This window comes from Hemiscyllium ocellatum, chromosome 4 (genome assembly GCF_020745735.1).
Source record: "Hemiscyllium ocellatum isolate sHemOce1 chromosome 4, sHemOce1.pat.X.cur, whole genome shotgun sequence".
NCBI lineage: Eukaryota > Metazoa > Chordata > Chondrichthyes > Orectolobiformes > Hemiscylliidae > Hemiscyllium > Hemiscyllium ocellatum.
The window spans coordinates 80,548,542-80,574,703 of NC_083404.1; the positions used below are offsets into that span (position 1 = coordinate 80,548,542).

The 26,162-nt window shown below is 40.0% G+C and overlaps 1 protein-coding gene across 3 annotated transcripts; it reads right to left on the reverse strand.

Moving 5' to 3' along the window:
- Positions 1–2,812: 2,812 nt before the first annotated feature.
- On the reverse strand, positions 2,813–24,618 carry ube2v2 (ubiquitin-conjugating enzyme E2 variant 2). Of its 3 annotated transcripts, none has more exons than XM_060824354.1 (4): positions 24,538–24,618; positions 4,910–5,049; positions 3,991–4,116; positions 2,813–3,124 (listed from the first exon to the last, which is right to left on the reverse strand). In XM_060824354.1, the coding sequence occupies exons 1-4, from the start codon at positions 24,551–24,553 to the stop codon at positions 2,978–2,980; spliced, it is 429 nt and encodes a 142-aa protein (XP_060680337.1). In that variant the 5' UTR covers positions 24,554–24,618; the 3' UTR covers positions 2,813–2,977. The 3 variants fall into 3 exon arrangements, with proteins under 3 accessions (XP_060680337.1, XP_060680338.1, XP_060680339.1); XM_060824355.1 differs by lacking the exon at positions 24,538–24,618 and adding an exon at positions 24,231–24,259; XM_060824356.1 differs by lacking the exon at positions 24,538–24,618 and adding an exon at positions 24,110–24,130.
- Positions 24,619–26,162: the final 1,544 nt, after the last annotated feature.

Consider the following 26,162-nt stretch of genomic DNA (forward strand, 5'->3'; position numbering starts at 1 on the left):
CAAGCAGTATTTCACAAGGATCAGGACTGGGTCCATTTTTGTCACTTATATAAACAATTTGGATGAGAATTTAGGAGACAGTTAGGAGGTTTGTGGATTATATCAAAATGGCAGTATAGTGAACAGTGAGGTTGGTTAGCTAAGATTACAAAGAGACCTTGACTAATTGGGTCAATGGACTGAGAGTGGCAGATTGAGTATAATTTGGATAAATATAAGATATTGCATATTGGTAAAGCAAACAAAGGCAGAACCTATATAATTAATGGTAAGACCCTAGATAGTGCTGAAGAACAGGGAAACCAATGGTTCAGGTGCATAATTCTTTGAGATTTGCATCAGATAGGCAGTGGTTAAGGAGACATTTAGCACACATACCCCCATGGCTCGGACTGAGTATAGGAACTGGGATGGCATGTTGAGATTATACAATAAATTGGCGAGTCCTCTTCTGGAGTTCTGAATGTACAGTTCTGGTCATCTTGCTCTAGGAAGGATATTAAATTGGAGAGGGTTCGAGAAAAGATTTACCAGGATGCTGTCAGGAATGGAAGGTTTGAGTTATAAAGATAGGCTGGGTCTCTTTTTCATTGGCATGTCAGAGGCTGAGGGGTGAGGTGCATGGATAAGGTGAATAGCAAAGGTCATTGCCCTAGGAGGCAAATTTTTTAAGGTTAGAAGAGAACTTTAAAAAGGACATGAGGGGTAACTTTTGTTTTTAAAAAGTGGTTTGTTTGTGGAATGAACTGTACAGGTAGTAGTGCATGCAGGTACAGTTACAACATTAAAAAGACATTTGGATAAGTACGAGTGGGAAAGGTTTAGAGGGATATGGGCCAATCACAAGTAAATGAAACTAGTGTAGCTCGGGGGAACTTGGCTGGCATGGACAAATGATCTGTTTCTGTGTTGCATGACTGTACTCTGGTGAACAGTTCTGGTCTTCATATTATTAAAAGAATAAGCAGGAGAATATACAAAAAACATTTCTTATACCAAAAACTGAGGTTGTACCCAATGGGAAAGACTGACCAGGAAACAGCTCTGAGAACAGAGCTTCTGTATGGGTGTCTCTGTTACCAAATGGGTCATTATGATTAGTAAAATGTTATACAGTAGACAAAATTGATATTGCAACTTGCAGCAAGGTTATAAGATGGGTTGTAAATAGGTCATAAATCTAGTAGGGATTTTGGACAAATTCCTGAAGAGAATGCTTAGAATGTGCAAGCAAGAGAGAACCTGGGGAGATATGTAGGGAGATAAGGGATAAAAGGATATATTGATGAGGTTTAAAAGGGTGACAGAAAATCTATGCATAAAAAATAAAACCATACATGAATGAACACATTGGCCTGTTCACGTTCCATAAGTACTATACGACACTGCAAAGAAGTTGATCAAGAATTTTAGATGCATTATTGATCCTGATGTTGTTTGTGGATTCTGTGCTTCAGCTTTGGATATTTCAGAGTTTTTGAAAAAGTCTTCAATTGTAGCAAGTACACATTGCTAGTTAGGCCAGCACTTATTGTCCATCCCCAATTTCTCTCATGAAGATGGCTGTAGTTCAAGGTAATTCATTGTTGTAAAGCATTTTTGGGTATGGAGGGAATCTTATTTGGCTAATGATCATACCTAGATATACTGATTCAAACGGAGTACACTGTAATATTAGTTGGTTCATGCAGTGTATATACATTGTGACTCTGAGATGAGCTAGATAGAGAGACCAGAAAAGAAAGAAAGTGGAGGCCTGGAATACATTGCTTTTCCGTGGAAAGTTTACACTATTCTGGCAAAATCACCAAGGTTGGTAAAAAAAAAAATGGAAAGATGAGCAGGATTTTAAATTTTGTTTATTAAATGAATACACCCACCTTAAGTTTTCTCACAAACTTGAATGGGAAACAGTCTTCTCAAATACAGCAAATTGATGAGATAACTCATATGAGAAAGTAAACTTCAGATAGTATACTCTACCTGATTATTTTTCTGACACGATCATTAGCAGCTTTTAGTCTGAGAGAATTAACATTTTCCCATAAAATTCTAAAGGGAAAATCTGAGCCTAGCATATTAACTAGCCAGATCACTTTGCCCTCCAGAAGTAAGATAAGTTTGAAAGGCAAAGATGAATGTTTTCGCTTACACGTGCGAAATCAATAAGTTCGCAACCAGTAACCACTTGAAAGATTTTACCACTACCTTTTTTTAAAAATACATTTGGTCAAACAGTATCACCCAATTCAAAGGCTTAAATGAAAAGCATCTCACTGCACCTTATTCACATCTTCAAGACTAGCTTTAATTTTAGGAAGTCCTAACTATACACCAATATTCTTTTCTCGCAAATTCAAATGCATGTTTTGGTAGAATCAGGCTGTAAACAAACGTAATATTACTTGATACACAAGAGCTGCTTAACAGAAAGTCATTTTCATAAATACAAATATTAAAACATTCTCAACACACCGACATTACAATTAATCTGCACCACAATGCAGCAAAATGATGAGCAAAAACTTCAACAACCCTTATCATATGAGTGTAGTTTGCATAACGTACACAACCTCAAATGTTTTTCAATACAGCTCTCTTTTTTTAAATCGGAAGGTTCCAGAGCATGCCATTATATACACCAACTACTGCCTTTATTACCAATAATCTGTTTAACATATATATTTGCTATGATCAGGCAATAAGTGTCTTGATTTCACTCCTAATCTTCACCCCTCCCTCCCACAGAAGCCGAGATTCCAATGGCTTGTATATCATCGATATCATCATTGCCTTGATAAGAGAAAATAAATTACTCTGCACCACTACTGAATTTATTTGCGGTTCAGAACATTATTGTGGACATACATTTCAAGATTGAGATCTTTTGTTGGCATTTAGTATTGCAGAGAATTGACAAGACATGAATAGGAAGTGAAGTTTTTGAGAGAGAGAGGTGGGTCTGGATCCATTAAAATTAATTGTTGTAAGTCTGTCCTTCGGGAGGCTGTGAAATCTTCACATTCTCTTTGCAAGTCATCATACGCCGTAGATCTTGAAGTATAGCCTTAATACTATAGGAATTTTGCCACTTAGATAGAACTGGTATACTACGTGAATCCACCTGCAAGGAAAAAAAGTTTAGTAAAACATATGTTTTGTCAGCATAAATGTAAAATTTTACAGAACCTTTATTTTGTTTGGGAGACTGTGTGTGGAGTTTGCACGTTCTCAGTGTCTGTGTGCGTTTAATTTGGGTGCTTCAGTGTCCTCCCACGGTCCAACGATGTGCATGTTAGATAGATTGGCCATGCTAAATTGCCCACATTCCAAAGATGTGCAGCTGAGGTGGATTAACCATGGGAAATGCAGGGTTACATGGATAGGGTGGAGGGGTGGGTTTGGGTTGGGATGCTCTTCGGAAGGTCAATGTAGACTTGACGGGCTGAATTGCCTGCATCCACACATAGGGATTCTATGAGGGTTAATGTAACTCAAAGGCTTCCAATTTAGCACAGCTGCTATTTATTTTGGGAAGAGTTGCAGGGAAACATAAGAAATACAAGGAAACTAAAGAATAATGCAATGCTATCATGTAACATATGGGATCCATGGTGATAATAAACGTTATTCTACTCCATTAAAACTGCATCACTGAGTAGCGCCAAGACAAAATGCACTCTCCCAGATTAATAACAAAAAAACACTAGAAGCAAGATGTCCTCATCTTCTCTTGTGAAATCCAAAGATCTGCCCTTAAAAACTGACAAAAACAATGCTGATCATTTATATAGTTTCTTAATTAAGAATCTTGAGTCACATATAGAAATATGTAACAAAGAGAGAAAAATAAGATTTTGTTTTCTTACAGACAGAAGTCAGGAGAAAATGAATAGAAAAAGTTAAAGGTTAAAAAGTAATGTATTTTAGATTGCAACATTATTTTCAGAACAGTTGTTTAGTGTAAAGATTAGATAATAATTGACTCACCATTCCATTGGAATTATTTATTCCATTCATATTTATTTTCGTTACAAATCTAACAGTTGGAGCTACATCTGGATATTTACTCCCACACTCTATCTTCAGGCTGTATATTCTGTTTTCAAAACAAGTCTGAAAAAAAGAACACTAATACATGTAATATTTCATAGAACAAATGCAAAAACAATACAGCAGACATATCAAAAGTGATCCATAAGTCATTTGTAAAGTGCCTCACCAGACACTTACACTCGACTGCAACTGTCAAAGAGATGTCAGCTTTAACTGCATGTTTAGAAACTACTTCAAGCATTTTCATACACAAATGCTTCTATTTCCTTTCAGACAAAAAGATTAGCCAAGTACCAAGAATTTCAAATGTCCCTTCCTACTACTATTAGTTCTTTTGCTTCCTCTCCATAATGCATCAGCTCAGTGACACCAGTGGATTGCTCAGCATTGGTAAGGATCACATGATGAAAGGGTTTTACCAATCCAATGCTGGTCAAAATCATTGCCAGCACATACAAGAAAACTGCCTCAGGATAGTGTGCATGCCCTCCATTTAGCCCTCAATGCAACAGAATACTTATTGAAGGCAACTTGTCCACAAGGATAGGTACCCTCAGCAGGTCCTTGACTATATCGAGTTAACAGTATCTGAATTCCCAAACCTTCTGTACAACAGCAAAAGTCTACCTCTGAACTTTCTACTCATCATCTTAAGCAATCAATACAGCACAAACATTAAAGGTATAACACAACGTGGTGGTAGATTACATCCATTCCGGAGTTCACAGGTATTTTGGCGCATATCAACCCTGACAGGAAAGTGGAAAACAGGAGTACAATTCTCAAAGGAACACAAGGAAAGAACATCTGCATGACGGTAATTTAACCCTATATAGCATGTTAACATACTGACCCTCGGTGGCCCAACAATCATTCCTGTCCATCGTGTGAGTGTCATGTCTTCATCATCTTCGAGCCCCCAGCTCACAGTTCCATCACCTACACCTTTCTGGCCTTCTTCAAGTTCTTCCAACAAACAAAAATTGCGAGGAACTGTCCAACATGAAACAAAAAGTTAGTTAGTTGTCTAGGCTTAAGTCAAAGTCAAGATCTGCTAACCAAAAGAAAAATTTCATAAAATCAGAACTACAGAGGAACCTCTATTATTTGAATATCAGATTATCCAAAGGTCCCACAAACACCTCACATCAAAGAAATACGTGCACTGTATTCGATTTACCTATACCGATGACGTGAAAACGCTGGCAAAAACAAAAACAGAAGCAACTCAAGCATCAGCAACTGGATTTTTTTTAGGTAAGGGTTGTTACATTGCCCTTTGCAGAAGTAAGCGCTTACAGTATCCCTGGCACTTTACTGGGCCGTTCATTCAAAAAAAGGCCAAGAACGTAAACGCATACGCAAGACAGGGCTTCTGTCTTTCTATCGCGAGACGGAAATCCCAGAAACGCATACTGGAAATAGTCTTGCAATCGTAGAAGCAGTTCAGGACCTTGTTTAATGGTGGAATTTTATGGTAAGGGTTTAGTTCTTCTAATTTTAACCTGTAATTTGCAGACTACAAATATTAGTTTGTTTAAATGGCAGATTCACTAAAATTATAGATTTAGACAAATTCTCCAATAGAGCACAGCATTATATCAGTATGGGTTCCCCTGCTTTAAGCTAAAATTGATTATCCGAATAATCAATTAATCGAACGAAATAGTGCCTGCCCATCTTATTTAATAACTGAGGTGTCTCCAAGTGCTCTTTCAAAACACAACTGTACCTTACGTGTAAAGCAAGTTTTGTCTACAAATTCTAAGTTTGGACCTGAAAAGGTGTTTACAACTGGCTCAACAGAAATTGAATTTTAACTATAAACATGAAGGAGAAATGATGATAGTACTGGACTAGCAATTCAGACGTTCAAGCCAATGCCATGGGTTCATAGGTTCAAACCTGGCGATACAGGCACATGAAATCTGAATTCAATTAACAAATCTGGAATATAAAGCTAGCCCTGATAATGGGGACCACAAAGTTATTTATTGCCTTGAAACCAACAGGATTTACAAATGTTCTTTAGGGGACAAATCTGCCATCCTTAACCTGATTTAACAACTTGACTGTACACCCTCCACAATGCAGGTGACTTTTTACTGCTCTCTGAAGTAGCCTAGCAAGCCGGTGGCTCCAAGGTCAATTAGAATGGGCAACAAATGCTGGCCTGGCCAGCAACGCTGTCATCCAATTAAGAAAACAGTAATTAGTCTTATGTTTAACACATTGAAATTATTCCATAAAATAAGACATACACACAAGGTATTACTAGCAATACATAATTTAAAGATTGTTAGAAATCTTACACAGCTCCAAAATCTAGCAGCTTCTTAATCACATCCTGTTAATTCATATCAACAATGAGTTCATGTTTCAGTCTGTCAACTGCCTTACATCATATTCATTGACTCCTTGCAGACAAAAGTAATTTTATTATGAATTTGACAATCTCAGATGGGAGGAAGCAATTGTAAAGTATTATGACTAGATTAGAATCCAGAGATTCAGGTAGTGGCCTGAATCCAACCAAGCAGATGATGGAATTTAAGTTCAATTAAAAATAAAATCAGAGAATAAAGGTCTAATTATTACAACGACTGAATTCTGTATTGTCGGAAAGAGCTCCCTTGTTTACTAATACCCTTTGGGGACGACATCTGCCATCCTTACCTGATCTGGCCTACATGGAACTCCAGACCCACAGAAATGTGGTTGACTCTTAACTGTCCTCTGACATGATCTAGGAAGCCATTCAGTTGCATCAACTGCCAGAAAATCTCAAAATAGAATGAAACCTGATAGACCACCTGGCATCAAAGGCACCAGAAATGACAATCACAACCCTGCAAAGTCCTCCTCATATCTGAGGCCTAGTGTCAAAACAGAGAGCTGTACTATAATCAGTCAAGCAACAACTTGACATTGTTGTACACATGAAATCATACATTACTCACAACATCCCAGAAACCATCAGCATCCCTGGATATGCCCAGTCCTACCATAAAGACAGACCCACCAGAGATGGCGATGCAGTCATATACAGTTAGGAGCACAATGCCTGGGAATACTCAACATTGATTATTAGGTATCACCTGCATTTCACTGATGAATCAATGCTTCTCCACATTGAACACCACGTGGAGAAAGCACCCACAGAGGCACAGATCTGGATGGGATTTTTTTTTAAAAGATGATGCATTTTTGGCAATGACAGTCCTGAGAAATGTTAAAATTCAGATAAATAAAAGGTATCCTTGCACATGAATTATATGAAATAAGTGGGCAGGTACTGCAAGCAATTCAGTAGTTACATTCTCACTTGCATTTCCTCAAATCTTACAAAAGGAAATACTGAGATGAGGCAAGGTAAAATAGTATTTGTGCACACATATACAGTTATGCTTACTGTTGTGGTGGTTCTGTTTGCCGAGCTGGGAATTTGATTGACATCATGCCCATAAATATTTGCTTTCTCCACTGCCACTCAGTAACAGCAGTGTTGCTAAGGCTGCTCAGGAGATAACACCTTTCAAAGTCATGACCGCCAGCATCTAGAAAGACAAGTGCAGCAAATACATAGGAACACCACCATTTGCAAAACACCTTTTAAAGTCACTCAACATCCTGACTTGGAAATATACTATGGTTCCTTAAGTGTTGTTGGCTTTGTTCTGTTACAATCTGAAGAACGTGAGAGCAATTCTGGACATGAGTTTCCTATCCAACTATGAATAGACAGTGTAGTTTCATTTGATAAAGCCTAGTAAAAGAAGGGCAGTCCTGATGAAGGGCTTATGCCCGAAACGTCGAATTTCCTGTTCCTTGGATGCTGCCTGACCTGCTGCACTTTTCCAGCAACACATTTTCAGCCCTAGTAAAAGAAGGCTTGTTTATTTTCGGATAGGACTAGATTAAAAGAAAACTCATTGAGTGTGAATAGTTAGTCCACTTGACACAGACAGTGTAGCATTTACATTATTGCAAGGAGATTTAATGACTTAAGTTGAAGTGAGATTTAAAGTAAGCATAACTCAAAGTTTGTGAGAAGATTTGTAGCTCGGGTGCTCGTTGTTGTGGTTTTGTTCCCCGAGCTGGGAATTTGTGTTGCAGATGTTTCTCCCCCTGTCTAGGTGACATCCTCAGTGCTTGGGAGCCTCCTGTGAAGCGCTTCTGTGATGTTTCCTCCGGCATTTGTAGTAGTTTGAATCTGCCGTTTCCGGTTGTCAGTTCCAGCTGTCCGCTGCAGTGGTCGGTATATTGGGTCCAGGTCGATGTGCTTATTGATTGAATCTGTGGATGAGTGCCATGCCTCTAGGAATTCCCTGGCTGTTCTCTGTGAATTCCTGTGAACCCCAATATACTGACCACTGCAGCGGACAGCTGGAACTGACAACCCGAAGCGGCAGATTCAAACTACTACAAATGCCGGAGGAAACATCACAGAAGCGCTTCACAGGAGGCTCCCAAGCACTGAGGATGTCACCTAGACAGGGGGAGAAACATCTGCAACACAAATTCCCAGCTTGGGGAACAGAACCACAACAACGAGCACCCGAGCTACAAATCTTCTCACAAACTTTGAGTTATGCTTACTTTAAATCTCACTTCAACTTAAGTCATTAAATCTCCTTGCAATAATGTAAATGCTACACTGTCTGTGTCAAGTGGACTAACTATTCACTCTCTCAATGAGTTTTCTTTTAATCTAGTCCTATCCGAAAATAAACAAGCCTTCTTTTACTAGGCTTTATCACATGAAACTACACTGTCTATTCATAGTTGGATAGGAAACTCATGTCCAGAATTGCTCTCACGTTCTTCAGATTGTAACAGAACAAAGCCAACAACACTTAAGGAACCACAATATATTTCCAAGTCAGGATGTTGAGTGACTTTAAAAGGTGTTTTGCAAATGGTGGTGTTCCTATGTATTTGCTGCACTTGTCTTTCTAGATGCTGGCGGTCATGACTTTGAAAGGTGTCATCGCCTGAGCAGCCTTAGCAACACTGCTGTTACTGAGTGGCAGTGGAGAAAGCAAATATTTATGGGCATGATGTCAATCAAGTAGGCTGCTCTGTCCAGGGAAGTGTCAAGTTTGAATGTTGTCAGAGCTTCATACTCCATCATGCTCCTGATTCATACCTTGCACGTAGTGAACAGGCTTTGGGCAGTCAGGGTAAGAGTTACTGACTGCAGGATTCTTAGCTTCTCTTGTATCCACAGTACTTGTATGGTATATTCAGTTCAGCTTCTCTTTAAAGGCAATCTCAAGGACAGTAATAGATGCATCTGCTTGATGAGTGTCAACATGAGAAATTTGCCTTTTAGAGAGCTACACATTTAGGATTATTCTAGATGATGTCCAAAATATAACATAAGCAGTGATTTCAGCTGTTAAACTTCCCTTCCTTCTGTCAGCTCTCTCTGCCTCTTTCCACTTAGAGCACTGATTTATCATGCTTAGTGCTCCTCCGAGAACAGGTTATTCTTAACTCATGTTTGTTGCTGAAACCCTCACCAGTAAGGGTTAAACATAGACTGTGAGATCTCTAATCTGATTACAGTTTACAGTAGGATTCAACCCAGGAAAACACTGGTTTACTTTCAATAAGGGCTTCACCACCGACTGACTTCTGGTGGCAAGTGAACCTAGAGCCTTCTTGATTCCATTATATATGGCAAATAGATTTCCACTGCTGCAGACAGTATCTTTTTTTGACATTGGTAGATCCAATCCAAGCTGTATCACCCTGTCATTTTCACAACTACTTATTTACTTTCAAGGTATCCAGTGCTGAAACTATTTCGTTTATGTGGTGTGATAGGTGAGGTTTTGATTTAACAGGTTCACATGGGTCAAAAAGTCTTGCACTTCATTTACTATTCTGACATTAATCAAAGAGGAGAAAGTGAGGACTGTAGATGCTGGAGCTCAGAGTTGAGTGTGTGTTACTGGGAAAGCACAGCAGGTCAGGCAGCATCCAAGGAGGAGGATCAAGGTTTCAGGCATAAGCGCTTCATTGGGAAGGAGGCTTGTGGGCCAGGGCTGAGATAAATGGGAGGGAGGTAGCTGAGAAGGTGATAGGTGGATGAAGGTGAGGGAGAATGTGATAGGTCAGAGTGGGTAGTGGTGGACAGGTCCGGAGGGCGGTGCCAAGTTGGGATAATGTGGGGGGGATGGGAAATGTGGAAACATTTATCCCGTGTGGTCCCATGATGGAGTATGATGTGTTCTTTCTCCAGTTGTTGGGTGGTAGTGGCTTGGTGGTGGAGGCGGCCCAGGAGCTGCAAGTCCTTGACTGCGTGGGAGGGGGAGCTGAAGTGTTCAGCCACAGGTCGGTGGGTACGGGTGTCCCAGAAGTGATCTCTGAAACGATCCACAGAAGGCGACCTGTCTTCCCAAAATAGATGTCATCTAATGCATCTGGTGTGGTCTCCTCTACGTCCCCTCCCCCTCTATCAAGGACATGCAGTTCCTGGGCATTCTCCACTGCCAAACCATTACCACCCGAGGCATGGAGAAAGAACGCCTCATATTCTGCCTTGGAACCCTGCAACCACATGGGATAAATGTGGAGTTCAAAAAACTTATTTCCCATTCTCCCATTCCTCCCCACCCCTCCCAAACCAACATTATCCCAGTTCCAAGCTGCCAACTCAGCACCACCCTGCGGACCGGTCCATCAGTCCCCTGTGACCTATCACCTTCTCCCTCACCTTCATCCACTTATCACTTTCTCAGCTACCTTCCCCCAAACCCCACCCCACTCCCATTTATCTCTTGGCCCCAGCCCACAAGCTTCATTCCTGAAGGGCTTATGCCCAAAATGTTGATTCACCTGCTCCTCTGATGCTTCCTGACTGCTGTGCTTCCCCAGCAACACACTCTCCACTTTGATTAAAGAGTCTATCTACCTAATTCATACTAAGTAAAATTGAAAAAACATTGATAGAGATAACAAATCTGCAACATATGAAAAGTGGCGTTTGCCTGGGGGAAGACTTAAGGCAAAAGCAAGTGAGAACCTAACGATATAGGTTCCACGCTTCCCAATTTTTTGGAATTAAATGGAAGGATACGGTCGAAACGTGAAACAAGTGTACAATGTTGTCAACATTAAGACTTTATTAGCTTTGACTAGCATTTTTAAAAACAAGTTGACTGTACTTCAAATTAGCTCGTTATTCTTTCCAAGACTGGATAGATCCTGCGAAATGATTTTTGACACAAACCTGCCAAAGTTTAAGATTCTCCAGTTTGGCACCATTTAGCCATGTCAGACAAAAAATAGGAAAGATGTCCCAATGAAAACAGGCATATGGAGGAGAGAACAGGCATAAGCCCTTCACTGCAATATATTGCTTTGGCTTACACTAATAATGTTAACTTATGCTGGGTACAGCAAGCAAACAACATCTAAACAGCCAACATTGAGGGGTGGGGAAAATAATCTTCTACATTTGGTTAGCTTTCAGTATCAAGCATTCCCAATTAGAAGAGTGAAAATAGAAAAATAAATCAATTTGTTTTATGTTACAAAGTCACCATGGAACAAGTTACAAGACATTTTGCTACACAGATGTTACAAATTGGATACAATAAAAATACTAAGGGAGCTTGAAAATTGTTCAAAATAAGCTCTCTCTCCAGACAAGAAAGTGTATCGACTGACAGCTTCCTATATAAGCCATTTATAGAGTCTCAGCATAAACTTACATGAAAACACAATTGACAGCAAGAGACAGCTTCTTTTCAATTGTAAATTCTTAACATCAATTGCCTGATCTATAGAGTTGCTGACTAATGTAGCAAAATAGTATTTTGCTACTCTCATTCCTCTAATAATAAAAAAGAGCATCACCCACAGAAGTTTACATTGCATACTGACCGAGAGTATACAAGCTAGCAAAACAAAATAAATGCTGCCACATCAATAACCTTCCAGATGTCATATCATCTGCATACCAAAACTATTCATATTTCCAGCAATGCTGCAATCAGTTACAAACTATATGCTATTTCAGCATATTACTTGAAACAACTTGAAGTGATGACAAACATATCTATCTGAATAACCCAAGCTTGCACTTGATTCTGAGGCATTTGAGACACCCTAAATTTCCACATTAGCATAATCAGGTAATGGTCATTTTATTATTTCACCACACAGTAGTTTAACTAGTATGTTTAAAATTCTTTAGTATCACATTTGCAAAATACGCTAATTCTTTCACATAACACTTTTCACAAAACATTTTCAAAATTGCTCTGGAGAGGAGAAAGTAAGTTGGCAGAAAAGGACAGAGTGAAAACATTATTCCTATGCCTATCAAGAAAGTTCCCAAAATGCCTCTTGAAGTTGAGAAAGCATTGGTGAAATAGAAGCTTAGCAGAATTTCAGATGTTTTATTCATTCCAGTTTCTTGCACTTTAGCTTTGAAAATAGTAGTCTTTGATTGGTGCAGCATGGATTAAGATCCATTTTCAAATGCAGAACCTATGTTTCATCTCTGATTGAGACCTCAACACGGAGAAAATTTAATTACACTTTACAAGGTAAGTTTATGTCCCAATTCTCTGTCAATTCTCTGGAGATTCTTCTTATAAATTAAGTTAGTAATTTTTTAAAAAAAGTAATATAACCAAAGTTCACAAAATTTCACATTCTTATTGGCACTTTTTAGCTTACTGCCACCTACTGGACTTCTATTGATTTTACTTAACTCTGCCTACTGCTAATGGTTTTTAAACATTGTAACTATACCCGTATTCACCACTTCCTCTGGAAGTTCATTCCACACATGAACCACTGTGTAAAACAAAAATTGTCTCACATATCTTTAAATCTTTCTCCTTTCCACCTTAAAAATGCTTGAAATCCCCAGTCCTAGGAAAAAGATCTCTGCCATTCACTTTATCTATACCCCTCAATATTTTATAAATCTCTATAAGGTCACCTCTCAACCAAGTCTGTTCACATTATTCCTACATTCACATAGGCTGATGGACCTCAATACCTGGACAGCCAAAAGGTTGTCTACTTTAAATATATTCAAAGGAGCATCCAGAACCCAAGCAAAGGATTCCAAAAATACACAACCACTTGACTGAAAACAGTTCTCAGACCTATGGTCGATCACCTATCCAGAGGCTTAGGTTCTAGATTTTAGTATTTTAGATTCCAAAATCATGTTAAATGTCTCAGCATGCATCGTCAAGCCCCTTCAAAGCTTTGTATGTTTCAAAAAGATCACTTTTCGTCCCTCTAAATTCTATAGTGTTGGCCCAATTGCCCAGTATTTTAGAAAAGCCCTCTTATCCCATGAACTAAAAAGTAAGTGAGGTCATAACTTTCCAATAATTAGTCATATAACTTCAGGCTAACCAATGTAAGAATGCTTTGTAGTGCACGGCTTTCATCCTATGACAACTGTTTTAAAACCCGTGTGTTAGAATCTAATGTGCACAAGTCTATGATCAGTTTGAGCTTTAATTTATTTTAGGTAAAGAATTATTGCGGAATCTCACAGTTCTTGAGGTAAGGAAAATGATTTTTTTGAATTCTTAGATATATCAGTTGGGCTGATAGCTTATCACTAGGAGGTAAACAACATATTCTAAGCAGAGACATTATTTGCCTTTTGGAGCCATCTTGACTTGGCAAAGATCTACTGGATTAGTCTTATACATTGGACAGTCTAAAAATAAATGGTGTGCAAGTGTGAATAAGGACAGATAAGAAGTGATGTCACTACACTGACCATAACTTTTCAAGGAATCAATCTGGAATTAGGCAGACTACCTCTCCAATCCAAGACTGCCCATGAATGATTTAAGTTCTCAAACAGCCAATTAGAGCTCACTTGTCTTTGATCAAGCTGAAGCTGTAGTGGTTCAGTAATGGTTAATCAGGCTTCAGTTATAATAGTTTGATGCACAAGGAGAAAGACCAAAGGCCGAAGAACTGCAGTTATTGGAACAGAACAAGAGATTGATACTTTGTCAACCAGTGTCTCAAGCTAGCATCCCAGTGGATCAACTATATTAAATACCGTTTTTTTGGTTTAAAAAAACCCAAAATTCTTGAAACATTTAGACCTGGAATGAGTCTTGCAACTAATCAAGACTGGTAAACTTTAGACTGAGCTTAAGAAAGTCAATCTGTAATTGTAACTGAGAACTTTGTGGTGCAATGATAGTATCCCTACCTCTAGCCAGGAGTCCTGGGTTCAAGTCCCATCTGCTCAAACAGTGCTTAATAACTTCAATGACATTTTCTAATCACTGTTCAATGATTGTAATTTATCAAAACAGGTTGGTTAAAAATAACTTACAATTGTAATCAACCTAAGTATTAAAAATAAAGTGAAAGCACACCTTAATCTTACACTTCAAGAAGGGAGGAAGTAGGCAAAAAACAGGAAATTACAGAAACTGTAGTTTGCTTGATGCTTACGATGGAGGTAGATATTAGAATCATTGAGATGGTTACAGTTGAGTATTTTTAAAAATCTCATTATCAGAAAGCATCAACATGGTTTTGAGAAAAGAAAATCATGTTTAACATTTAAAAAAAAGTTTCTGAAGTAGTAACTTGCTGTGCATAATGGGAGCCATAGACATATGGTGATGAGTTTCCAGAAGGCATTGACAAGGTATTCTACATAAAAGGTTATTATGCAAAACAGGAGATCATGGTGTAGGGGGTAATATATTAGTGTGGACAAACGATGGGTCAGCAGGCAGAAAACAGTTTATGCATAAATAGTTAGCATAATGCAGATGACAAAGATAGGTTGGAAAGTATCTGAAAAGCACAGGTGATGGTTGTAGACTGATAAGTTGAACAAGTGGGTAAAAATCTGGCATGAGCATAACGTGGTGAAAAAGATAGTAGTCATGATTTGGAGATGCTGGTGTTGGACTGGGGTGGACAAAGTTAAAAATCCACAACACCAGATTATAGTCCAACAGGTTTAATTGGAAGCACACTAGCTTTTGGAGCGACGCTCCTTCATCAGGTGATTGCGGAGGGCTCGATCGTAACAGAATTTATAGCAAAAATTTGCAGTGTGATGTAACTGAAATTATACATTGAAAAATTGATTGTCTGTTAAGCCTTTCATCTGTTAGAATACAGTGATAGTTTCATTTCTTTCATGCGTAAATCACAAAACCCTTCTTTTTAAAGTTGCATTCTTGGGTTAGCTGCTAACAATGGTGATAGCTAGACAATATGTTGAAGCGAGACAACATGTTGTCTAGCTATCACCATTGTTAGCAGCTAACCCAAAAATGCAACTTTAAAAAGGGTTTTGTGATTTACACATGAAAGAAATGAAACAATCACTGTATTCTAACAGATGAAACACTTAAAGACAATCAATTTTTCAATGTATAATTTCAGTTACATCACACTGCAAATTTTTGCTATAAATTCTGTGTTACGATCGAGCCCTCCAATATCACCTGATGAAGGAGCGTCTCTCCGAAAGCTAGTGTGCTTCCAATTAAACCTGTTGGACTATAACCTGGTGTTGTGTGATTTTTAACTTTGGAGAAAGAGAGGTAGGGACAATGAAAAAGCTGGGTATTACTTGTACAGAGAACTACTGCAGAAAACATGCAAAGACATGCCAGAGGATGCCTGGAGGCCTGGCACTCCAACCACAATGCCGTGAACAAACACATAGATCTAGATGCTATCTATCAACCCCTCAAAACAAACAGGAAATGATATCACCACAAACCCCAGGAACCCCATCCAGGAGAAAGATAGAAATAGAAAGCAGGAGCCAACAGTTTCGCTTCACTTGGAAGTTGCCACTGATGTTACCTAGCCAGGTAATGAAACGTCTGGATATCAAACCTACAGGTCAGCGGGCAAACCTACACACTACTGCAGAATTCAGGGGTGTAGATTAACCTATGTTGTTTATATTAACTAGAAACATTTGATGAAGTCTTACATACAAAACTGTTAATAGTTAGAAGGCCACAAATTGAGGGCAAATTACTGACGTGGCCACAAATTTGGTTACGTGATAGGCGAACAAAGTAGGTATACTGTGTAGGTACTCGAATTGATAGATCCCAAAGGGACAGGGCCTATTATTCATATTATTCATTAGCTACCTGTAAAATGGCAGAACGCGCCATATGTCCAAATTGGGTGATGACACAAAGTTAGGGTGAATTGTTGACAGTACAGAGGTTAGCATAAAGTTAAAGAGATATTAATACACTAAATAAATGGGCAAAACATAGCAGATGTAATCAAGTATGAGGTTTTCCATTTTAGACTGAAAAAAATAGATCAGGTACTTTCTAGATGATATGAATTTAAATACACAAAGCCCAAAGAAATTTGGGGATTCAGTTGCATAGATATTTAAAATGTTACAAACAGGTACAGAAGATAAGGAGGCTAATGGAATGTCTGCCTTTCCACCTAAGGTACTGGAGGATGCAGAAATTATACAAAACTCTGGTTTGATCCCACTTGGAGCACTGAGCGCACATTTAGGAGTCATATAACACAGAACCAGACCCTTCGGTCTAACTCGCCCTTGCCAACCAAGTTTCCGAAACTAAACTCGTCCCTTTTTCCTGCATTTGACCCATACCCCTCCTCTAAACTGTCGGATTCATGTACCTATCCAAACACCTTTTAAATATTGTAACTGTATTTGCATCTACCACTTCTGACAGTTCATTCCAGATGTGAACCATCCTGCAAGGGAAAAAGGTTGCCCCTCTGGTTCCTTTTAAATCTCTCCTCTCACCTTAAAAATATGCTCCCTAGTTTGGAGCTGCCCTATCCAAGGGAAAAGGCCTTTGCTATTTACCTTATACATGTCCATCATTTTATAAACCTCTAAGGTGCAATGATGCTGTCACTTTAACAAGATTATTTTGTCCTTGGGTTTTTTCTTAAAAAGAGACACCGTAAAGGCAGAAGTGTTGAGGAAGAACCTAATTTAACGATGGCAGGGGAGTGCCAATTTCTCCCAGTCCAGGTTTTTTTCTAGTCTGGCTTAGTTGTGTCAGTCACAAGATGCTGGAGTCCAGGAAGATTGCAAACTTCAGCAGATGATTCCTGACTGACTTTGCTCTCTGAAGTCTCTTTGGATATTGTTTCCTCCTATCTGCAACAATCTGTGTTTCAATGCACCTTTTTGCCATGGTCTGTGTTTATGGGATATTACTGGATTGGAACGGTTCCTGAGTTAAGTTGCTGTATTAGGGTGGTTAAGTTATTCTAAATTCGGTTTTCTTTTGTGTTTCAACTGTGGTGTTTAAATAAATTGTTTTGCATAAAGCGGAGTGATTTAGCCATCATACCCGAGATATCCACTTCACATCTGCCTTTAAAATAAGAAAAAGAAAGAGTCTAGGCTACCTTAAAATATTGACGGCATTTGGCCTGGTCCATTACAAAGGTCACCTTTCCACCACTGTGAAAGAAGTCTCAGCCTACCCTTATAACTCAAACCATCTGTCTCGGCAATATTCTGGTAAATATTTTTGAACCCTCTTGAATTAAATAATATCCTTCCTATAGCAGGGTGACTAGAACTGTACAGTCTTTAGCACTGGCACTCCCTCGCACACAAGAATTACTCTCTTCCACACTCAAGGTAAGGCCAGTGGTGACTGTATAGTCCAACGCAGCTTCTGCAGACTTTGTCACACCTAGGGAAAAAAATGGTCATGGAATATTGGTATGGTAGCACATTCCTTACTGTTTTTGAATGGCTTCTGCTTGCTCTCTTGATGGCAAATCTTGAGGCATTTGACACCTTTCTGGATGCTCCTCCTCCACTTTGGATGGTCTGGGCTAATGATTACCAGGTGCCAGTGGGAATTTTGTATTTTGTCAGCGAGGCCTTGGGGGTATCCCTGAAGTGTTTCCTCTGACACCTGGGGCTGGGAGCAGAGTGCCTGTTAAGGGGGTCTCATGTCGGTCATTGGATGCCATGTCCAACCCATCGTCACTGATCAAGGGTGATCAGTGCATCGATGCTGGGGTCATTGACCTGGTCAAGGACATTGGTGCTGGTGGGTCTGTCTTCTCAGCAGATTTGCAGGATCTTGCTCAGGCAGTATTTGTGATGCTGCCCCAGTGCATTGTGATGTCTGCTATAAACAATTTACGTCTCAGAGCAACATAGGAGGATGGTTGCCACCATGAGCTTGGTGTCAGATCAGATGTTGTCCTCGAACACCCTTTTCCTCAGGTAGCTAAAGGTTGCGCTGGCACACCGGAAGTGGCACTGCATCCCTTTCATCAATATCTGCTTGGATCTACCGGACACTCCTGAGATTTTGGAAGTGTGTCTGTCTAACTATGGACCCCAATGATCAGGGATTTGCTCCGTAATGCTAAGCAGGGTTGGTGATGACCTTTGTCCTGCAGACATTCAAGACAAGACCCATCTCTCTCATGCCTCTGTAAAAATGTTGACAATGGTCTGTCGTTCATCCTGAGTTTGCACAAATGCAAGTTTCATCCACATACTGCAGCTCGATGATTTTGGTTTTGACTTGGAAGTGGTGGAGGTTGAATAATTTTCCACTGGTTCTGTACACAGTACTTAAAGTGGCCTCACCAACATCCTGTACAATCTCAACATGACCTTCTATACTCATTGGTTTGAGCAATGAAGGCAAGCATACTAAACACCTTCTTCACCACCATCTACCAGTGATTCAACTTTCAAAAAACAATGTATCTGAACCTTGAGGACTCTCTGTTCAATGACAATACCCCTGCCTGACCATTAACTGTATAAATCCTGCCCTTGTTTGTTTTACCAAAAAACAATACCATGCATTTATCCACATTAAACTCCATTTGCTACTTCTCAGCCCATTGGCCTTTTAGGGAGTACGACATATATTTACAAGAATGATACCTGAACTTTAAGGGTTAAGTCGGAGAAGAGACAAAAGAAATGAGGCCATTTTTTCCAGAATTTAGAATATTAAGGGGCATTCTGAATAAACTTTCAAGTTATCAATGGGAAATGATAGGCCAGATAAGGATGAACTATTTCCACTGTGTGGATTCCAGAACTAGGGTCAGATGTTCAGGAGAGATGTTAAGAAGCATTTTTATACACAAAGGATGATAGATGATTGAAACTTTCTTTCAAAGGCAGCACTGGATGCTAGATCAGTTGTTAATTTTAACAAAAATTGGTCTAATTCTGACTTAAGCAAAGGTATTAAGGGATATAGGACAAAGCCAGGTACATGCAGGTAGGCTTCAGATCAGCCATCATCATGGTGAGTCCTGAGGGTTTGAATGGCCTACTCATCTTTTTGTGCTCCAAGTGCATGTGCCACAAAATTTAATATGCACATACAGCAAAGTAGTCAAGACTAATCAAATGTTATTCTTTATTTGAAAGAAGAATGTTTGTTTCAGTTATGTAGGACACTGGTGAGACCAGATCTTGAATACTGACCAAAAAAAAACCCATGCTGCAAATCTGAAACAAAAACAAATTGCAAGAGAAACTCAACAGGTATGGCAGCACCTGTAGAGAGAAAGTGGAGTTAATGGATTGGGTTCAGTGCCCCTTCGTCAGAACAGGACGTGTGTCACTGGACAGCAAACATTAACTGTTTTATCTCCAAATGGTACCAGACCTACTGAGCTTTCCCAGCAATTTCAGTTTTTATTCCTGAATACTGAGAGCAGTTTAGTCTCTTAAAGAATGGTGTAAATGCATTGGAAACAGTTCAGACATGGCTTACTAGATTGGTACCTGGAATGAATGAGTTGTATGAGGAAAGGTTAGGCAGATGGAGCTGGTTTCAACTGAAGTTCAGAAGAGCAAAGGGTGACTTACTGAAATAGACAAGATCCTGAATGGCCTTTATGAGATAGATATGGTAGGTATGTTACCTGTTCTAATGAGCCCAAAACTAGGAAGTACTACTTAAAAAAGTGAGCAGTCAGCCTTTTAGGACAGATGAACGCACTTTTTTTTTAAATTGCGCAAATGTAGAGCTACCTTCTTCGGAAGGTGATGGAGTCTAGATTATTGAATAATTTTAAGGCAGATGTTAATTCATTTACTTTACAAGAATCTAAGATTGTGAATAAAATGTGGAAATTGAAATCAACAGATTAGCCATAATTTTATGGCAGCGTGCGCGCTCAAGGGAGCTAAATGGTACTAATCCATATTTCATGAGTAACCTTTTCAACCTAGGAATCGATCCAATCAATCTGTTCTGAATTACCTTCAACATAGGTATGGTGGACAGCACGGTGGCTCAGTGGTTAGCACTGCAGCCTCACAGTGCCAGGGACCTCGGGTTCAATTCCAGCCTCTGGCAACTGTGTGCGGAGTTTGCACATTCTCCCTGTGTCTGCATTAGTTTCCTCTGGGTGCTCAGGTTTCCTTCCACAATCCAAAGATGTGCAGGTCAGGTGAATTGGCCATGCTAAATTGACTATAGCGTAAGGTGCATTAGTCAGGGGAAATGTAGAGAAATAAGGGAATGTCTGGGTGGGTTACTTTTCGAGCGTTGGCGTGGACTTGCTGGGCCGAAGGGCCTGTTTCCACATGATAAAGGTTCAAAGGAAGTGTATGCTTCCATTAACAAACTGTGTGCAATATCCTTGGTGAGATCTCATCAATCCCTGTACGAATAGAGTCACAGATGTATAGCACGGAAACAGACCCTTCAGTCTAACTCGTCCATGTCAACCAGATATCCCAACGTAATCTAGTCCCATGTGCCAGCAGCTGGCCCATAACCCTCCAAACCCTTCCTACTTGTATACCCACCCAGATGCCTTTTAAATGTTGCAGTTGTACTAGCTTTCACCCTTCCTTTGGCAGCTCATTCCATACACGTACCACCCACTGCGTGATAAAATCACTCCTTAGGTGTCTCGCCCTAAACCTAGGCCCTCTAATTCTGAACTCCCACACACCAGGGAAAATACCTCATCAATTTACTCTATCCATTCCCTTATGATTTTAACACCCTCTATTAGGTCACCCCTCAGCCTTTGACGCGCCAGGGAAAACAGCCCCAGTTTATACAAACCTCTCCCTATAGCTCAAATCCTCCAACCCAGGCAACATTCTTGTAAATCTTTTCTTGTAAATCCTTTCAAATTTCACAACATCCTTCTGATAGGAAGGAGACCAGAATTGCATGCAATATTCCAACAGTGGCCGAACCAATGTCCTGTACAGCCGCACATGACCTCCCAATTCCTATACTCAATACTCCGACCAATAAAGGAAAGCATACAAACGCCTTCTTCACTATCCTATCTACTTGTGATTCCACTTTCAAGGAGCTATGAACCTGCACTCCAAGGTCTCTTTATTCAGCAACACTCCCTCAGACCTTACCATGAAGTGTACAAGTCCTGCTAAGTTTGCTTTCCCAAAATGTAGCACCCCGCATTTATCTAAATTAAACTCCATCTGCCATTTCTCATCCCATTGGCCCATCTGGTCCAAATCCTGTTGTGATCTGAGGTAACCTTCTTCTCTGTCCACTACACCTCTAATTTTGGTGTCGTCTGCAAACATATTAATATGCTCACATCCATATCATTTATGTAAATGTAAAGCAGTGGATCTAGCACTGATCCTTTTGACACGAGCTTTCAACTTCATATTCCACTCATTTTACAATCATGTCAAACATTTGAATTGTACCTTTTGGAAAATACTTTATAGTTTTCTATTCTTTATTTGCCATCATGCTACCCACACAATCCACATTTCTTTACACCCTCTTTGTATCCATTCCCATTTATATCTGCCCTGTCAACAATCTTAAATATATTACACTCAGTCTCATCTAAATCATTAACTTAGATGGTAAGCAGCTGAGGACTTTGCACAGACACTTGTGGTATACCAGTTAGTCTGCTAACTTGAAAACCCTGTTTCTCCTAATGTCATACTTCCTACCCATTAACCAACTCATCAACCATGCTTATGTATTGCCCCCAGCTCCAAGAGACCTTACCCTTCCATTTTTTGTACAACAGTTTATCAATTTGTTCTTTGTCATTGACTCCCATTTACATTTTTCTCTACCATCTATCACGTTTCTTGTGTGACGAGATGCCACACAACAGACTGCTGCATAAGGTATGGATGCATGGCGTTACGGGTAAAGAGTTAGCATGGATAGAGGACTGGTTGACTAACAGGAAGCAAACATGTGCTATTCTGGCTGGCAATGACGAGTGGTGTATCACAGGGATCAGTGTTGGGACCACAATTACTCATAATTTATATAGATGATTTGGAGTTGGGGACCACGTGTGCTGTGTCAAAGTTTGCAGATGACACTAAAATGAGTGGCAGAGCAAAGTGTGCAGAAGACTGGAAAACTTTGCAGAGGAATATAGATACTTTGAATGAGTAGGCAAAGGTCTGGCAGATGGAATACAATGTTAATAAGTGTGAAGTCATCTATTTTGGTAGGAGTAACAGTAAAAAGGATTACTACTTGAATGGTAAAAAGTTGCCGCATGCTACAATGCAGAGGGGTGTCCTTGTGCATGAATCACATAGGGTAAAAAATGAGATCTGCAGATGCTGGAGATCACAGCTGAAAATGTGTTGCTGGTTAAAGCACAGCAGGAAGGGCTTATGCCCGAAACGTTGAATTTCCTATTCCTTGGATGCTGCCTAACCTGCTGTGCTTTAACCAGCAACACATTTTCAGCATGAATCACATAGGGTTGGTCTGCAGATACAACAAGTAACTAGGAAGGCAAATGGAATTTTGTCTTTTTTTGCTAAAGGGATTGAGTTTAAAAGTAGAGAGGTTATATTGCAGTTGTACAGTGTGCTGGTGAGGCCACATCTGGAGTACTGTGTGCAGGTTTGGTCTCTTTACTTGAGAAAGGATGTACTGGGACTGGAGGAGTTACACACGAGATTCACTGGAGAATCAAAGGTTGATTCCAGAGTTGAGGAGGTTGACTAGTGAAAAAAGCCTGAGTAGACTAAGATACCATTCATTGGAATTCTGATTGGGGGGGGGGGGGGGGTTGGTATCTTATAGAAATAAAAGAAATTATGAAGGGAATAGGTAAGATAGAAGTGGAGAGGATGTTTCCACCGGCAGGTGAAACTAGGACAAGATGGCATAGCCTCAAAATTGGAGGGAGCAGATTATGGACTGTATTGAGAAGGAACTTCTTCACCCAGAGGGTTGTAACTCTATGGAACTGCTTGCCCAGTGAAGTAGTTGATGCTACTTCAGTGAACGTTTTCGAAGTAAAGATAGATTTTTTTTAAAACAATAAAGGAATTCAGGGATTAGTAAGTGGTTCTGAGCCCACGAAAAGATCAGCCATGATCTTATTGAATGGTGAAGCAGGCTGGAAGGTAGCCTACTCCTAGTTCTTATCCTGAACTCAAATCAACAGTGTACGACATTCTTTCCCAGTTCTATGAATTCGTTAGTTACATATACAACGCCTCATTTAGCAAAATGTTTGAATCCTGAACATTTTGGCGGGCGCCAGAAATAGAAACGTTTGAATCTGCTGAAAAGGTGCCGCTACAGATCTAGCCCAAGCAAATCACACACCAGATATAAAATTGTTAAAAAGACGAAACCAAAGTTCACGTTTCGTGCTGCTGAAAGTTGACTAGAGATAGACCATTTTTTTCCAATCTGTATGAATGATGCTTACGTCAAAAATCCCAAAACTCATAACAAAACGCCCCATAACAAATAGAGAAAAAATACGACTAAACCATAGTCAAATATTCGCTCGCAATCCCGAAACTCCGTCAATCTAAAAAAATCAGACGCAGCAACTTTTTTTTCAATTGATTAATACCGTTACTTCCCCTTTGTCACAGCTGCATTTGTGAATTACGCATCACAGTCACAGGATTTTGTAAATAAACTCAATATCTAAAACACCTTAAGGAGAAAAAAAAACTGCCCTATCACAAATACTCTACAATACAACTAAACAACGCGAAAAAACATTTTCTCCAGATGTGTGCGGTTCGAAAAAAAACACCTACGTTAAAAAAAAAGACTTTCGTATAAATAACACCGGGTCATACAGGTTACTGTGTGTATTACCAACACATGGAGCAAGAAACCCCCCGCCCGCTCCCCTCTGAACACCCCAACAATACACACATTTTCAGCTCATGTACAAAGTCTCCGCCACACCAACAGCCCAACAGGCGGAAACAAAACCAACTTCCGTTCCGAGGGACTGGGGACGGCGCAAACTGGAGGCCGCCCAGGGACAGTTCCTCGGGCCGGCACGCATCCTCGGAAAGTGCTACCCCACCTCCCATTGGAGTTGGGCCGCGGCTTTCGGGTCTTGGCCCGGACTAAGAGCCAGGCCGACATCCGGCCGCGCTCCCCGCCTGCTCCCGCTCACTCCGACCTCGCCAGCCCCGCTCCCCTCCTGGTTTCCCCCCCTCCGGCTCACTCGGACCTCGGCAGCCTGTCATCTTGCTCCGACCCAGGGAACCGGCGCCGACTCGGCCGCTCGCTCGTCACTTCCGGTCTGTCGTGCCCACCATGCGCGCATGTGCATCTGCTTACCGTTTGGGTCATGGGCAGTGGGTGATCCCTGCACCTGGAGTATGTATACTCACCTCCTACTTTTCATCGTCTCTCACTGCGGCACTCACACCTTCATAAAGTCTGCACAACTCCATTGTCAAGTGCCCTACAATCTAACCTTTCAGGATGGCCTGCAGTCTCCAGTAATTGAAAACCAATCTTCAGAACACCGCTGTGCTCAAACTTGGGAGAAAAATCATGATGGGAAATAATTTTTTGTTGTTTTCATGTAATCTTTATCCATAGCAGGCGCAAAAGATACTTAAAATACGGAGAGGGAGAACGCTTGTCAAATATAATCCAATTTCGTAACGATACTTTGCTTTTCAATTGTCATAGCAAGACATTACCACAAAAGGATAGATGCATAGGCTAATTAATAAGACCATAAGAAGCGGAAGCAGAATTGTCCATTTGGTCCATCTAAACTGCTCCACCATCTAGTGAGACCATGATTGATCTGATAATACCACTTTCCTGCTTTATCCCAATAAGTGTTGAGTTCTTTACTGATTCAATGTCTATCTCAGCTTTTGAATACACCAGCTTCAACAGCACTCGATGGTAAATTATTGCACAGAACAAGGAGGAAAAACATACTCGACAGGACCCTCACCAATCTACTTGCAACAGATGTATTTTTCTATGACAGTATCATTACACAGTCCTTGAGATGAATGCCTAACTTCACATTGAGAATAACTTAGTACAACCATTCTAAATGGAAAGACTTTGAATGTATCTCTATGTGGTGGGCCATCAGCAGCAACAAAGTCATTCTCCAACATAATCTGCAATTTGTCAAATGCCCCCACTCAATCATTCAAATGAAGGAATCAATCCTAGTTCAATGAAGAATGTATGCTAAATCACTAGGCATACTTGAAAAAGAAGTGTCAACTGGTGAAGCCTTATGAAGACTACTTATACATCAAACAGAATAAATGGCAAGTGATAGACACAGTTAATTGATTCCACAACACCAGATCAGATTTAAGCTTTTAGTCCTGCCAAATACAGTTGTCAAAGGTGGTAGAACATTAACTCATTGGAAAGGAGGCTCTACAAATATCCCCCTTCACAATAATGGGACAGCCCAATATATCAGGCAAAAGACAAGGCTGAGGTATTCACAACAATCTTCAGCCAGAAGTGGATGATACATGTCGGCCTCTTCCAGTGCTTTCTAGTATAACAGACATTACGCTTCAGACAATTTGATTCACTCCACATGAAGTGAAGAAAGAAGTGAGGAACAACTGATTTAGATTTAACAACACTCCAGCAATAGTACTAAAAATTTGTACTCGAGAACTTATGACAAGCTATTACAGTATAGCTACAACATTGGATCTACCCATAATGTGGAAAATTACCCAGGTACATCTTGTACACAAAAAGCAGGGCATGTTAACTTGGCCAATTACTGCCCTATCTCTATTCTTGATCCTCAACAGTGGTATCATAGAATCTGCTTAGCAACAATCTGCTCAC

Bases quoted from the DNA above. Each gene is read 5' to 3' on its own strand.
- ube2v2 (XM_060824354.1), bottom strand. The intron at 4,117-4,909 runs GTCAGTATGTTA...TCTTTTTTTCAG, and splicing joins TGATTGTTGGGCCACCGAGG to ACTTGTTTTGAAAACAGAAT. The intron at 3,125-3,990 runs GTGAGTCAATTA...TTTTCCTTGCAG, and splicing joins TAAATAATTCCAATGGAATG to GTGGATTCACGTAGTATACC.